Source organism: Cornus florida, unplaced genomic scaffold, assembly GCF_030987335.1.
Source record: "Cornus florida cultivar Cherokee Brave unplaced genomic scaffold, ASM3098733v1 CherokeeBrave_3.0.0_Hap2_Chr04, whole genome shotgun sequence".
Lineage (NCBI taxonomy): Eukaryota > Viridiplantae > Streptophyta > Magnoliopsida > Cornales > Cornaceae > Cornus > Cornus florida.
This window is the reverse complement of record NW_026775574.1, coordinates 103,196,065-103,213,411: the sequence shown is the minus strand read 5'-3', so window position 1 is coordinate 103,213,411 and position 17,347 is coordinate 103,196,065. Positions and strand designations below refer to the sequence as shown.

At 34.9% G+C, this 17,347-nt stretch overlaps 2 protein-coding genes across 3 annotated transcripts; both read right to left on the bottom strand.

The window, feature by feature from the left end:
* Positions 1-4,278: 4,278 nt before the first annotated feature.
* On the bottom strand, positions 4,279-9,296 carry LOC132304357 (protein JOKA2-like). 2 transcript variants are annotated; one of them, XM_059802000.1, is made up of 8 exons: positions 8,983-9,295; positions 6,474-7,485; positions 6,215-6,386; positions 6,018-6,135; positions 5,642-5,911; positions 5,314-5,463; positions 4,651-5,226; positions 4,279-4,559 (listed from the first exon to the last, which is right to left on the bottom strand). In XM_059802000.1, the coding sequence occupies exons 1-8, from the start codon at positions 9,004-9,006 to the stop codon at positions 4,461-4,463; spliced, it is 2,421 nt and encodes an 806-aa protein (XP_059657983.1). In that variant the 5' UTR covers positions 9,007-9,295; the 3' UTR covers positions 4,279-4,460. The 2 variants fall into 2 exon arrangements, with proteins under 2 accessions (XP_059657983.1, XP_059657982.1); XM_059801999.1 differs by having other exon boundaries at positions 6,215-7,485; positions 8,983-9,296.
* A 6,529-nt stretch (positions 9,297-15,825) lies between these two features.
* On the bottom strand, positions 15,826-16,573 carry LOC132304356 (uncharacterized). The gene has a single exon (XM_059801998.1). It carries the CDS (start codon positions 16,397-16,399, stop codon positions 16,016-16,018), a length of 384 nt encoding a protein of 127 aa, XP_059657981.1. The 5' UTR covers positions 16,400-16,573; the 3' UTR covers positions 15,826-16,015.
* Between the last annotated feature and the right edge of the window lie 774 nt (positions 16,574-17,347).

Below are 17,347 nucleotides of genomic sequence, written 5' to 3'. Positions count from 1 at the left end.
GCAGAAGCGTGTAGTTGTAAGGCGTAATCGTACTATTATGGAATTGGTTAGGAGTATGTTAAATAATTCCTCGTTACCCATAATATTGTGGATGTTAAGTAATCTAAAGGGTACAAGTTTTACTATCTTAAACATAGTATGATTATTATTGAAACCGGTAATGTCAGATTCATTGAGAATGGTAAAGTCAGTGGGAGTGATAAAAATAAGAATGTGATCATTTAAGAAATTATGGTATAAATTTATTTATTCATAACTTCTAAAGAAATAATTGTTCCTTCAGTTGTTGAACCGTATAATAACAAAAAATAATTGAATGATCAACAACTCCATAATGAGATTGTTACCAATGAATAGATTGTAAAAGAACCACAAGGAATAACATTAAGACGATCTCAAAAAAGAGATCTGCTATTCCAGATAATTATGTGGTATATCTGCAAGAATTTGATTTTGATTAATTTTCTGAATGGGGTTTAGAAAGAGGAAGTTTATATGGAACACCCTAAAGGCTTCACATTATAGAGTAAATAATACATGTCTGTAAACTTAAGATGTCAATATATGGACTTAAACAAGCTTAACGATAATGGTATATTAAGTTAAATGATACTATTATTTCTTTTGGTTTTAAGGAAAATACTGTTGATCGGTGTATAAACCAGAAAGATAGTGGGAGTAAGTTTATATTTATGATTCTATATATATTGATGATAGTTTGTTTACTAGCAGTGATCTTAGTTTATTATATGGAATTAAAAATTATCTATAAGAACTTTGAAATGAAATATATGAATGAGGCATCCTATGTGATAGGAATAGAAATATTCCATGATAGATCACGCGAATTTTTAGTATTATCTCAGAAAGCATTTATTGAAAGGATTCTAGAAAAATTTGGTATGAAAAATTATTCAACCAGTATTGTTCCATACATAAAAGGGGATAAATTCAGCTTAATGCAGTCCCAAATAATGAGTTAGTTAAGAAAGGTAAAGAAACGAAAAATATTCCTTATACATATGTTGTTGAGTTTGGTGTATATACAAGTTGGTAGGGGATCAAAGATTATATGCTCATACTTTAGAAAGACATTTTTATGAATATGTGGATAATAATTAATTCGCAATTGGTTATTTGTTCCTTTTGGCTGGAGGAACAATATTATAAAAAAGTGCAAAGTAATTTATTACTTTGACTATTATGAATTTTTAATTTGTAGCATGCTTTGAGGTTACAATTTATGGTTGCAGAATTTATTTCAGGACTTGGAGTTACATGTACCATTTTCAGATTACTGAAAATTTATGCTACAATTATTGATCTTTTTGTAAGAAAAATGATAGGTATTCTAAAGTTGAAATATTTTATCATTAAAGAAGATGTTTAGAAATAACAAATGTCTTTTAAACATATAAGCACACAACTTATAATTGCAATCCATTAACGAATGGAATACCACCCAAGACATTTATGAACATGTTGAAAGAATGGGTCTTGAATGTAGTCAATGTTGATTATTTTTTACTTGTGGACTGCTTAACAGTGCTTATATATATTTGACATTTTGCGCTCATTAAATGTATTTCTAATATTTTCTATTAATTAATGTACATGTATGTATTACTTTAATAAGTGGTAATAGGAATAGTCTTGAAAAAGACATTATTGATACTTCTCATTTATAGACTATGTTGAATAGGTTACTAGTTTTGTGGTACATGTAAGGAACTATGTCATTTAGTGATATATAACCGCCATGACTCGCATTGATAATTTATTTATTATGGTATTTTTGATGACCAACTTAAGGACTCAATTTGATTTATGGTGCACATTAATGACTATTTTACTAAACCACTACAAATGTTATCATATGGGCCAAATGGGAGAATGTAAGATTGTTTATTAATTGTGTGACCCACACGTTTTGGACATGTGATATATTTCATTAATTAGTGGTTAACTAAATAGGTATCAGATTAATATTATATTATTTGATCAACTTATAATTACCTTTATGGTAATTAATTATTGGAGAAGTATTTTTCTATTTATTCTTTATTTTGATGGAAAGTGGAATTAATGTTACTAAAAAGGAAAACTGGTCCTCTCTCTACTTTTATAAAAGTACATATATCCCATCAATTATGTACGCTAATGATACAACACGTAAAGGAGAGAGAAACCAGTTTCCACACTTTGCCTATTGATCAGAGTTGCAGTTTAGTTCATGGCAGAAAGGATCTCGATATTGGACTTGATCTCTATGATATTTACAATCACAGATCGAGAAATTTATATCTAACTATATTTATTTATGCATTATAGGTATGTGAGAATAATGAAATTCTAAGATTTGGGATTCATGCTTATTTGTGATGAATAGTTGAGGGCATAAATTATAGTTTACACCCTAAACTCTCAAAAAGCTTTGATTGCCACTTGAACAATAAGTTGAGGGCATGAGGATTCACCACGAAATACTAACCCATTCCTAGTTTTCCAGATTGCCCAAACTAAAAACGCCGCCATGCTACCAGCCTCATGACCACGTTTACACACATCCCCCCACCATTCGACAACATATTGAAAATCACCTGACAAACAATCAATTCAAAGGGGAGAAATCTTCCACACTTGAATAGATACCTTACACCGAAAAAGCAAATGCTCCACTGTTTCAGGTCCATCCCCACAAACCCAACAACAATCATCTGTAGATAGACCTCTGCTCTTCAATGCAACATTGGTTGGAACCGCCCCATGGACACATTGCCATAAAAAGTGCTTAATTTTAGGAAGACACCGACATTTCCATATAAGTTCCCAGCTCTTCGACACAATCGGCCTCCTGTTTGACTGCACAAAATTCAGAGACCTGGCCACATGATAAGCCGATTTTACCGAGACAAGACCAGAGTTCATGAAACCCAGCTTTGTCTATCTGCAAGACCATGCACACTAATTGGGACTCGTCTAATGGCATCCATCACATCAGCAGAAAAAAAATGATTAAGCATAAGGAGATTCCATGAATGAGAGTCAACATGAATAAGGTCCGCCACTTTCTGAAACGTGTCATCATTTTGTGGACAAGGCAATGTCGGCATAGATGACACCCACCAGGTTATTCCAAATATTAACAGAATTACCATCATCCACAATCCAACGCAACCCTTTTGAAAATAGGCTTAATTGACTAAATGCTACGCCATGTCCAGGATGGATTAGAACCCAAGGAAGGTTCCATAAAAGAATATCTTCAGAAATATCTCGCCTTAAAAAGCTAGTACACCAAACCGGATTTACACACTGGAAATTTCCAAGCCTGCTTTGCCAGAAGGGCTGAATTGTAATCCGCCATATCACGAAAACCCAAACCCCCTTCATTCTTACTCTTACACGGCGTATCCCATGAGGACCAATGAACCACCCGAGAATTAGGCTTTTTACACCACCAAAAAGATTGGATATTCTTCATAATTTACGTGATTATTGATGGTGAAATTTAGAAGTAAATGCAGTGAAAGAGTGCACCGCAGCAACTGCCTTGCGAAAGAGTGTATTGGGGAGGATTTAGGTCCATTCTGTCACATTTAAAAAAAAGATAGAAAAGCACCTATTCTCGTGTTGGGGACACGAATGCCACTTCATATAAGTGAAGTCCTAAAATAAAAATTTTAAGGCGGCCTCCAATACTACATTATCACCTTTACTCTTATGCACATTTTAATTTAGTTATACATCACATTGTATACAATCGTAATGCACTGAACACACCTTTTTTTTTCGTTCCATCCACCTATACATTTGCACACATTGGCACATAACACCCCTACTCTTCTCCAACCAAACAACACGCACACAATAGCTAAACATTAATATTAGAAGTGACGTGTAACTTATGGCAGTGACATACTGGTTTCGGCCAAATTCCACGGTTTAATCTTTCGTTTTTTAACCAACAGGCCAGACTGGCCTAACGGCATTCGAGTCCGTGGAAGCATGATATGTGAGTACCAACTAAAAAAATATCCTTCATTTTTGTGTTTTTCAATTCTATAATATCACACTTTGGTATGTTACACTGCCTTCCTTAAAAACCAGACAGAAGACAGTAAAAAGGATAGAGACCCCACACAATTAGAGGATTCCTCATCTCCTCCATCAAATCCTTTGTCTGTCCTCTACATCCAACAGCCAAAACGACTAACAACAGTGGTTTAAAAAAAAATAATAAAGAAGCAGCAATCTCACATTACTAAAGCCAATGGGTAGATATAGACAATTTTTTTATTTAATAAAAGTTCTAGGGTACCAATCACACACCAGTTTCACCAGTTTCATAAATAAGGAACCTGAGAAAACTAAAAAGCATCATAATATACTTCCACTACCAACATTTATTTATAGTATATACTATCCATATAGATATAAGAAGGAAGCTTCTAATAAGACTAGGCCATCTTTCCGGTAACAAGATCCATCACCACGCGCTTTATACTTCCATTGTTTTTCTTTAGCAGCCTCTTGTTCATTTCTTTATCGGAGAAACCCTGCAACCATAGTTCACATTTACAATGCAATCAGGGAAAATAAAACTTATGCACCAAACCAGACAAAATGAGTTCACTAAGATTGACTAACCATATCTTGCAGCTCCTTAAGAATAGGATCCCACTCGGACACAGCACTACAGAGATCGTCCACTGATTGCTCCAAATCATACTCATTCCTCCTCAAGATCTCCTTGTTTAAATCAACCTGCTTGAAGCCCATTTCCTGAAGTTCTCTGAGTAGGGTCTGCTCAACAACGTCGTTTCCACTGCTGGTATCTTGAGCAGACGACGGCACATTTGTAACAGGGGATGGTTCATGGGGAGGCATAGTTGGAGGCATAATTGGTGCTACTTCAGATAAATCAATCATGGGATATGACACTGGTGAATAAGCCATTGCAGGAAAGGGATTTGAAACCCCATCACCAACTAGCAAAGTATCATTGATGGGGAAATTCAGCTCCGGGTCCTTGTTGGTGTGTTCCTCACCTATTGGCTGGACTGACTCAATGGCACTCTTGTCAGCCTCCAAAATGCTGCCTTCCTCCATAGGCTCAACACTCGAATCTATAATTTCTGGGCTAGTCATATCATTGCTGTCAGGTGGCAGATTCAAGTTGAACCCATGGATGCTATTGCCCGTGTCCTTCATTGCAGCATCAACCTGTATGTTTGAAGAAAGAATTAGAACCATATCTAAATGTTAGAAATATGCCAACATTGACAAGCAAGGGAAAGATGGCACTAAGACCTGGATGAGAACCCAAACACGTTGCCCAAATTTTTGGCCAGATGGAGAGGCCATCCTCCAATACGAGATGTACCGACCCGGTAGTTCAGGAGAAGTAAAATTGACTGCAATGTCAAGCTCATTGTCCACAGGCAATCCATCCGATGGAATCTGGCATGTGTTAAGAATCATTACAACAAGCTTATCCGAGAAATAATCAGTTAATATAGTATATAACTAATTAAGAACTAAGAACTTTTGTCCAAAAGAATCTAAAGAACACACAACACAAAAATCATACAATACTAATAGAAGAATGTAAAGATGATTAGCATTTAAACATGCTTACCTCTACCTCAACCGAAAGAGTATCACTTAACTTATCTCCACCTATCCACAAAAGCTGTGTTCCTTCAGCCCACACCATATTACCATTGTTCCGCATCCGCCAAATCTTGGTAAATGGGGTTAAGGGGGCCATGACAGTACCGTCCATGATATTAACATCGCGAATAAAACGACCGTCTAGTTTGACTTGGTACGATTTCATTGGACAACCTCTTCTCAAGACTTGTGGTACTATTGGTGCTATTGGTGGATGCACGCTCGGCTGCTGCATCTGGAGAAAAAAATAATGATCAATGTAACAGAAAAAATGAAGTTTAAAGTAACAAATAACTGTGGGAAAGAGATAAACATAATATTAAATGAATGGTTTTACATACAGGATACCATGGATGATGATGTGAAGCGGGACGGTCCATCCGAGTGATTATCCGAGTGTAATCAGCTTCATTTCCCATTTGTGCAAAGCAGATGCTGCACAGGTCAAAATCCTCTTTCCTGCAAAAAGAAAGGAAGATAAACTATATTTTGGAAACATCTTTACCAGTTTAACAGAAAATATTTCATAATTTCTTACACTTTGGATTTGAACCGTGGTCCAATGATTGGATGAACACCACAGCCATCACATTGAACACCCCTATGGACAACGCAGCTCAAGCCATCATCACTGTTCTTGTAGTAGTAGCTCCTTTTAAATGGATGCACACGAGCACAAGTAGCAGCTAAGTCATTTGCCAGAGGCATCCCTGTAAATGGACATTCATTAAAAGGATTCACACCAAGATGTGACATTGAGGAGCTCCCAAAGTTACTAGGGAATTGGTTGCTTATACCGGCATTCAAATTAGTAATAAGCTGGGAATCTGGATTACAAAGCCTGGGAGGACCAAAAGAAGACTTCTTCATATCCTTCTTCATATCCTTGATGTTATCAGCAGCAATAACTTTAGGTGCAACTGGCGTGAGATTAACAGAGGTGGAACCAACAGACTTCCCAATCAGATGACATTCGCCTGACTTCTTAATCTCATCCTCGTCATCAACAGTATCATTAACAAATGCACACCCAGAGAGAAAAGAATCACCAGAGGGGCTAGCGTTAAGATTCACAGGGCCAGAGGCTGGTATATCTGAAACTGATGCCTCAATTCCATTGGTCACTTCTGCAAGGTTCACATTCTCAGTGATTTTAGAAGCTGGTTCTTCAGGTTTTGAGTTTGGCAACACCTCTGGAGTAGCCTTTTCATCCATTTTAGCCTTGGGATATTTACTTGCTGGTGCTTCCGTAGTAGTTCTTCTTGAACCCTCACCATGTGTGCTAGATGCTGAGCCAACCTGAAACTCAGAAACTGAATTCAGGTGGGATTGTCCAATCTTTGAATAATGTTCAATAATTTCAGCGATCATTGGAGCAGAGGGTGTAGCTTTAGACGTAAAGTCTAATGGCAGTTTTGAAAGTACTTTACGGACCGGGTCAGGTAAAGATCTCAAAATTTCAGTAACACCAGTGCTAAAGATTGGTGATGGATTCTGTACGCGAGGTGATCTCATGGGGGTAGAACTTCCACTAGATCTAGCATAAGACCTACCACCCTTATCTGAATTCAACTTTACAGTAATCCTCAAGGGATTCAGGGACTGCCTCATCACATCATGCAGATCTTCTTCATCAACAAGGGTTACTACATCGCCATCTTCATCCACATACGTAAGCGTAAGATCCACATCAGGAGCAAAATTAAATAGACTAAGGACCTTCTCTCTCAACCCATCCATGTCAAGGTCCAGTTGTTCATTTTCATCAACATGTGCAGTAAAGCGCCTAAGTGTTTCTCCATATTTGACCTGAGCAATATACCCATAGACGTTTTAAAACAAGGTAAAAGCTAAGATGTAAAATGGTACCAAATATAGATGACCAAATAGACCCTCCCCCAGGGGGAGACATGTCCAATTCAGAGGTGGTAAAAAATATAGCAAAAGAATAATGTATTTGCTAATATAATCATACGTTACCCTTATTACAATAATTATAAACAAGAAAAAATGATTGGTAAGCTTTTCTTACTAATGCTAAACAAACCCATTTCTTTTTATTTATAACATGAGTAGTGAGATCCACATGAAAAATACATGCGGGCCCACTCGTATGTGTCTACAGATTAAAAAATTGGTGAGGAGCCAAATTGTATAGCATTTTCCTTCCTTTATTTTTTCAAGAAAAGTCTAGTGCTGCAACACAACCCTTGGGCTCAGGGATCATGAAGATCCATCACCATTCTCCCTAAACACAATGCTACCCGTTAAAGAGAATATTCAAGGCTCAAGATCTTCAGCAAGTTCTAGAGAAATATGATAATAAATTATTAAATTTTGTAAAATGCCAGAACTTGCTCAAACCTACTTTACTGATCTTAAATATGTAAAGCATCCAGATGAGGTGAACTCAATTTTTTAAGACAGTAAACTCCCTGTAGAGAGTAGAACAGGGGTCCAGAAAATTTGTACATGATATTACTTTTTTAAGTACTTAAAAATTTTCATTCATGAGAGAATTAACAATAGCCCTACCCAAGTGTCAGTAGAGGTTCTTAATTATCCATGAAATGCAATTAGTGTTGTTGTAAATATATACTTGATTCACGTTCTTACAAAAAAGACCCACGGTGCAAAAATTAGTACATTTGAGCATTCAGAAAAATAACAGCTTTTATTTCTACTGTATCATTACGTGAGAACTAAAACTGCAGGAATAACAGAACTTGTCTTAACTACTTGTAAACAGAAAATCAATATTTGAATTATATAGAAGTCTTCAGATAGAATGTAATGCACCACTTAAAAAATGGTTTCGAACCGCCTATAATTCTCTAGATCTGCAAGCTACCACGACAAGAAAGTAACAGATGTTTGTGAAAAAGATATCACAACTGAATTTTGTTCCTCGAAGGGGAAGGTAAGAGGAGTCCAGCCCCAACATGGGGGTGTGCATTGCTTACATAATAGAACAACCGATTACAGGTTGACCCAAAACCCACCAAGGGTACCAACAGAAACCCTAACCCTAACCCTCATCCTGATTGTATAGACAACCAAGAAAAGTTTTTTCTCTCTCGTGCATCATATAACACAAACCCTAATATCCATAATTAATTCCGTTCTCCTCAATTTTATCACCAACACAACAACAAAATCAATCAATTGAACTACAAAACACAACCATACAAACACAAAGCATCAATAATAAAGCAACACAGATGACAATCACAATCGAACAAAGTGCCAAACAGCAATCTATACGATCCGAAAAAATCAAAGCGACAACAGTAGAATACACCGAACCTTAATCACAATAGTTGACTCCATGGGTGTGAACCTTCAAGGACCGAAAGGGTTTTTGTATATCTCAACTGAAAATAATAAACGAAACCCTAACCCTAGAACCGATGGCGATTAGGAGGAATCGTTCAAAATTCAGAGCGATATGATCGGTGAGAACAAATAGAAAGATTGGTTTTTTTTTGGAGATATATATCTCAATTTTATTCACGCACTCCACGCGTAGCCATGAGCCGTATCTCTCACCACTCTCCCTCTTTCTCTCTCTAGAATGGTAATGTCACTAGCCTTCTGCTGTGTGTGTATATATAAGTCTATATATAAGAATGGATATATATATATATATATAGCGTCGTACGGAGTTGGGTTTTCTTCTTCCCAAAGAAAAATTCGAGACGAAGGAAACAAAAGTCGTTTCAATCCCATTTGAAAAATGGTCCAGGTTCATTGTAAGAACCGTGGACATCATGTACGCGCTTAACCTATTGGGTGGAACTGTAATGGTTTTTGTTTTTTTGTGTGCAAGTGGTGGCCACGTATGCATTGTAAGAATCTTTGCTTGAAGTTGGATACACTGGATTTAAACTCGCTTAGGAAATACCACGCGGTGGGGGCTTGATGCGGTGGGACTAAGGATTACATGGGTTGATGGAGTAATCACCGTCGGATGGGTCAATGAACACTTCTATCAAGCGCCCAGAACTCTTGATTTTAGGTAGCGTTTGGAGGGCTTAGGTTCCCAAAAGGCATCTTGCTTTCCTTGCCCTCCATTCACGAGTAAAATAATTTCACTTTACCATATTACCCTCATGTGATGAAGATGAATTTAAATTCAAGGATAAATTACACTTAGACTCCTGAGATTAGGTCATTTTACAATTAGATTAACATTTTGGTTTTAGATTAATACTTTTGAGGTGTTAAATGATTATACTACCCTTTCACCTCTTGTTGATTATTTTTGTTTACCAAATTACCTTAGCATACACCTTCATCTTCTTCCTCCTCATACTATCATCATCCCCAATTCAACCTTAAACAGAACCACCGGACCACCACCACCACCCAAAACAAACTCCTCAAAATTACACACATATATCTATATAAATATATAAAACAGCCAAACATATATATATATATATATACATAAAATTACACACATATCTATATCTATATATATATATGTATAGATATATACACACAAAATTACACACATATATATACACACATATAAACAGCCAAACAAGCGTCGGCCAGATCGATGATAGGGGTTTGGCCTTGAATATCCATTCTCAACAACCTCATGCGACACCAGATCGGTAGCGGTAGAGCTTGCCGAAAACATGGATGGCCGTGAAGAAGCCAATGAAGCAGAAGGCTCCGGTGCAGATGATGAACCAAGCTCCGTCGAATGGTTCTGGCGAAGGAGCAGGGGGCGCAGCCGAGCTGATTCGGTAGGGCGGAGAAGGCCGAAGTCGAAGATCTTGAGGTTACCGGCTTCGTCGAGGAGTCCGCGGTAACAGTACCGGCAAGGCGTCAATCACCGATGCGAGGCACAACGCGGCGCCGATCTGCAAATTCATTCTCGCCATCGCAAATCAGCTCCAAAATCACACACACAATCCTAATCCCAACTCATCACCAATCGTCGCTACCATTAAAACCACCATTGTCCTAAACGCCGCTGCCTCTATTTGCTTGCCAATTACTGTTGGGATTTATATGCCCTGGCATAGCAAATTCTTGTTTGGATTAAAGTGACATATGTTCCTAACGTTTCTGAAATATTTATATTTTATACAATTGGTGAATTCAATGTATTATATTTCGATTCATTATAGAATTGATAGTGTCCATTTGATTACAAGAGATATTTATATATATGTATGTGATGGCAATCAATGCATGATATATAAATAGTAATCATAAATGGTTCATAATCGGTAATTATGGATGGACTCATAATTAATTAAGATTTGAACTGGATCCGCGTTAGGTTGAGATATATTGTGAGAGTTGTCGTATGCAATTGCTCCATATCACCGTCATGGCATTTGACTCTTAAGCATGAGAAAATTATAGACTTTTTTATTAATTAATAATTACTTTGATTTGTTCGGCGGATTCTTCGGGATCCTTAGACCGACACTTTGGGTAGTTATGTAATTAATAGTTAGAGGGTTATATTTTCAATATTTGCATCATTGCTACTTGTATTTATTTTGTATTGATTATGGTTGATCACAAAGTAAATTCGAAGGCCTTCGTGTGTTTTTAAACAAAATGATTTATTATATATTTATTTATTTAAATTATTATTTTTGTCAAACAAATGTTTTATTGTGATCAAGCTAGAAATAATCAATGGTACCAAAATAAATATATTAATTAAGTAGTCGGATTGATAGCTTTATTTATCCGATAACTAATTATACATAGAGGGGTCAAAGTGCAATATTGACTTAGAGGTTATTTATTATTTAATTGGAGTTCAATTAATTTCTTTTAGTGGAGTAGAAATTAATTTATGAATTGATTGAATTGGGTCCATGAACCAGGCCAATTATTAATTCATTGTAGCCAATAAAATAATAAGCCCAAAGGATTCTCACTCACAGCCCAACTTGATATTGGAATCATATTAGATTTGAGACATGTGAATTAGAGATTGAGAATGATTAGTTGTTTCATTTTCTTTACCTTTATGTTGCCTATAAATATACATGGTCTATGTATATTTTAGGTGTAATGTTAGTAGAAGGAAAAAACAATATATTTTCTCTTTCTAGAAAATTAGGTTTATATTCTCATCTAATGGAGGCTCCCACAAGCATAATTTTCGAAGATCATTCATGGAGGCTTATGAGTAATTCCTAAAGGCAAAACAATTACCAAAAAGATGGAGATCCAAGGATAAGGCATCTTGCTAAAGGATCTACAATAAGTGAGAACATTCACTTTAGAGGAAAGATTTAAAGGTTTACTCAGACCTTTGATGCAAGTATTCAATCCATTAATTGAATGATACATCATATTTTTATTTTTGCATAAAACTTGTCTCTATGTGATAAATCAAGATCTATGAATTAAAATCCCTCAAAAGTTTTTAAAACTTGCACGTTTCCCAACAATTACCACCACCGAGGAGATGGGGGGTATGTCAAGATTATGATGGTTCTCAAATTTTAAATTAAAGATTGGATTCCGGCGAGGGGTACGAGGTTGTTGACGAGGACCACCACTATCATATATACATACAATTTTATTTATTTATTTATTTTGATGTGTGAAGTTGCAGAGACGGGTATGAAAATGAGTTTGTGGTTTGTGTGTTTTTTGATGTGTGAAGTTGCAATGATGGGGCTGAAAATGAAAATAAAAAATGGGGATTTGATGGTCTAAGCACCGCGACCAGCGGTGGTAGTTGGCGGTGATGAAGATTTTGACATTTACAAACATTGTGTATATATGTGTATATACACAAAGGGGGTAAAAGGGTCAAATTGCATGTGTCAAGGTCAAAAAGTAAATTGGGGTGTAAGTAAAAGTTAAAACCAAAATTTTCATCTACCTAAAATATGACCTAACCTTAAGGGTGTCTGTGTAATTTACCCTAAATTAAATCATATACGCCATGAAGTTATTTATCTACTAGAATGACTACACCAACTTGTGTTCCATTGAGTGCACCTATACATCCCTAAACATAAATTGTGATATGTCATAACAATTGTTGAAGATGTTACACATCCATAATCATGAAAGAACTTTTAAAATAAAATTCTATTGAAGCAAAAGAACCCAATGCCAACGTTTGTAAACTATAAAATTGTTGAAGATGACCAGACTTCCGAAATTTCAATGTTTATACTTTTGAAACTTAAAGATGATCAAACACGAACTTGATAATCCAAAAAAGTACAAACTTCTGAGGCAGATATTCACTTTCCTTAAAAGAAACTTAGATTCGTGATAAGAAATTTTATGTTGAAAATTCTTTCAAAGTGAATTATGTGAAGGGAGGTAAATCAAATAAATATCAGAAAAGTCTCAAGTTAAAAAAATAAAGGAATTTTCAAAAGAAACTATCCTTATAAGAATAAAAAGCCTCTTAGACTATGTGTTCCATTGTGAAATGAAAAGGCATTTTATTTATGATTGGAGGTATAAGAAGAATGAAAAGAAAAAGACTGTCAACAATTCAAATAGTGCTAATATGATGGAAGAAAAGATAACTGATCTTGTTGCTATGGTGTCGACAATGCAAATTGGCATGATTACTGAATTGAACATGGCAACAACAACCAAGTCTCAGATTGGTGGCTTGATTCGACTACTATTCATATGTGTAATGATAAAACACATTACAAGACTTAAAAATATGTGGATGATCTAGAGGTTCTGATGGGAAATCTTAACTCCACTATAGTTTTGAAAACGAAATGTTGAAATAAAGCTTACTTCATGAAAGAAATTGATATTGCGGAATATTTTTCATCTCCAAAAATTATAAAGAATCTTGTATATGTAAATTTGTTGTGTAAGAATGGCATTAAGGCTATACTAGAAGTCGATAAGTTAACTCTGTCAAAGAACGAAATTTTTGTTAAGAAGGATTATGTTTGTGATGGAATGTTTAGGTTAAGTATTAATAAAATAAGTTCTTCTGCTTATATTGTTTGTTCTTTTTCTATTTGGCATGCACGTTTTGCACACTTGAAGTTTTGATCTTTAAAGTATATGTGAATTCATGGTTTCATTTCTTACAATGATGATTACAATGATAAATGTGAAATTTGCATTGAATAAAAAATGATTAAGAAACCTTCTCCTAAAGCTGATCGAAATTCAAAACTATTAGAAATAAATCATTTTGACATTTGTGAATTAGATAAAAATTTAACTAGAGGATGCAACTGGCCCCACAACAACAGCGCTGTTAAATCAAGAGTCATAATAAAGTGTTGGGGTTTGAAACCGGGACAATCTTCCTCAGCTAAAAACTTCACCTAAATTGGACTGGTCCATCTTTCTCAAAATGCCCCGCACACACTAAATTCGAGGCCCAAAACCCAAAAACTTGAACCATTCGACATGCGATGGAGAAGAGCGATGTGGGGCTGGTGTTCGCTAGATTTCGTACTTATCCCTTTGACAAATGCAACCATTGAGAATTTGAGATCGACTTGAATTCAATCTGTTAGGGTAAAATCTATTTGGGCCTTATTTTTGGAACGATGAGTGTTGGGCTCAACTTATTTCATACAGTATGAGTAAAACCTTTTAAATATAAGAATTCAAAATGTACATGGGCCTTTTGAGCCTGTTCAAAAGCATAACAAGCCATGGGACATGATTGAGGCACACCATGTTCAATAAAAGGAGCTTAAAAAATAGCTCGAGTTTGATTCTTTTACTTGACGAACAAATTCAATCCGAGCTTGAACTATTCATAATTGTTTATATGAAACAAAAAGAGTAATGCTATTAAAAGAACTCTCTCGTTATCAGAGTATTGAGTTCGCCCTATTTACTATTAGATTTAAAGATTTATTAAATGATCTTTTGATTTTTTACCAATTTAAAAAACCTCTTTCAATTTAGTTAAGTAAAAAGAATTGACAATGAGATGATTCTTTTGATATTACTACTCTAAACAAAAAAATATAAAGTGTCTTGAACCAATAAAGTAGATGAGAGTCATATTTCCCGATCCCCTTAAGTTGTGATATGAGAAAACTTGAAGGAGAGCTGCCTAAATCACATAGGAGGCCAAAAATGTTAGGAATGCTAACACTGATAATTTTTGTACAACCCTTTCAAGAAATTAATAATTATCAAACATATGAAGTACTTGTCCAGAAATAAATAAATAAATACATACAACAAATGATCCTTCTGATGAAAAAAAAAAAAAAAAAGAAATTTTTTTTAGGAAATTCGAAACTTCCTCTTAGCCTAAAGGAACAGAACAGAAAAGAAAAAAGATTCTCCATTATAAAAATAATAATAATTATTGCAAAAAAGAAAAAAAAAAGTACAAACATTAAAATGTGAGCAGAAAAAGTCTGAGCCAACTTATATTGAACTACACAGTCCAATTTGAACTGGGTTTGATTGTCTTACACTTGAAACCCTCTTCAACCCAAGGATTTTTCATTGCTAATATATTGACTGTCACATGATCTGCCTAAATTTGAAATTTTTTGAATTATTTATAGGTTAAAAGATACATACATAAAAGTGACTGACTAAGGAATATCTTTGGGAAAAGTTTGGACATTAGACCTTTTAATTAAATATGTGTGTGTGTGTGTGTGTGTGTGATATATATATATATATATATATATATATATATGTATGTATGTATATTTACATATATAACGTGTGTGCGCGCGAGATGTATCATCAAAATGATAGTTGCAAAAGTTATGAATCTCATTACATATGGGCTTTTAGCTGGAATTTTAAGTATATATACCACTTGTTGAACCAGAAAATATGCAACTGAAATTAAGGGAATCTTCAAAACCTTTCAATGATTAAACAAAGGAACATACCATAACAAAAAATGTCATCAATATATACCTATCATATTAATCATCCAATTTCTTAACTTGTTTCATCAATACACAAAATCAAACTTAATCAGTCCAATTATACTATACAGTTAGTAATAAGGAGCTTTCATCCTTATATGTTAGTGAACAAGCATGACCTTTTTATATTGTGCTTGGAAACGCCGAATCGATAGTATAGATTTAGGATTAGAAAAAATTTAGTTCAAAGTTTTGATTAAATTTTTTTAATTTCAAATCCAAAATGTTGATTCAGTGCTTCCAAATATAACATAAAGCAAATCCTAAAAAGTTTTAAAGGATCATTTCATATATACATATACATATATTTATATATATATACATGATCATACTTTAAAATAATTCATCATGCCTATCAGTAGTACTTTCTTACATTTTGAAGTAGAAGACTGAGAGTTCAAATTTCTACAAGGGGCAAAGAAAAAAGGGTACCTATATTAAAAGCTAAAAGCCATGGCCATTAAGCTTAGAACAGTTGCACAAGTTGTAACAGCAAAAAGGCCTCTTTCTTTGAGCACAACCTTGACCAGGTACACTGCAACATCAGTGGTGATCTTCTTTCCCTCAGAAACAAGAACCCGGCGACGCTTTCCAGCGACGGTTAGGAGAACCAACACGGTGATCCATGTCACGACGGTGGCGCGGAGAGCAACAATGGCCAATGCTGCAACGAGAAAAGCCCCTGCAAGCAGGAGGATCCAAGCATAGAAGGATGAGCAGCCACTGGTGCTGGTCTGGTCATGAGTAGTGTAAGATGAGAGGATGAAGAAGGAAATAAATAGTGAAAACAGGCATGTTGTTTTGGATCTAGTGAGGTTCATATGTACTCTTTCAGGCTTATCTGGAATACAGAGAGGATGTGAGGAAGGAATGAGGGAAGAAGAAGAAGAGGGTTGTTTGTGGTTGTGGGTGTCTTTTTGGCATTGAGTGGTTGTAGAATTTTTTTGGAACTGGAAGCCATGTGCTGCACATGGGACGGTCAATTGTGTTATCTAAGTAGACTAGCACCTACCTCAATAACAATTGGTGTGTGTATATATATATCTATAGATATATACACCAATTGTTATGATTTAGAAAAGCACTAATTGTTATGAAAGGGTTGGTTTAAATTTAAAATTTGAGGAAATTTAATTTAAAATTTTAATTAATTAATTAATTAATTAATTTTTTTTTTTTTGGTGATTTCTAAATGAAAAAAAGTGCCACGAGTCCAAAGCCATCTTGATACTGTGTAAATGCGCTAAGTCGCTAACATCCCATATCATTATTCAACGATTATTATTTGATAAAATTAAAAATTAAGCATTAATCTTTTAAGGGTTGAATTTTGAAATGTAGAAATTTAAATATTAATTATAGATTAAGAATATTTTGACACTCTTTCGAAATTTTAAGTGTTTTAGCCTTCATTATGAGGAAAGTCACAATTACTTAGAATTTCATACTATTATGATGAGGTTTTTTTAATTATTGGGTTATCATACTCACTTTTTAATTTACCCATAATTATTATTTATTTATTTATTATTATTTATTTATTTTAAATTAAGTTTATTAAAACACTTAAAATGAGATGGCTGGATTATTTAATTGGGTTATCCTAAGTAACCAAATGCTGGTCAATTCAACCGACACCATCAGGGCACCTCCATTATGGGGGCTCTTATGGCATGTATTATAAGCAAAGAGGAGTGATTTAGAGAGTTTGATCCAATGGATCATAAAGCTGTTAATACAGAGGCAATGATGAGTTCCTCGTTAGATCA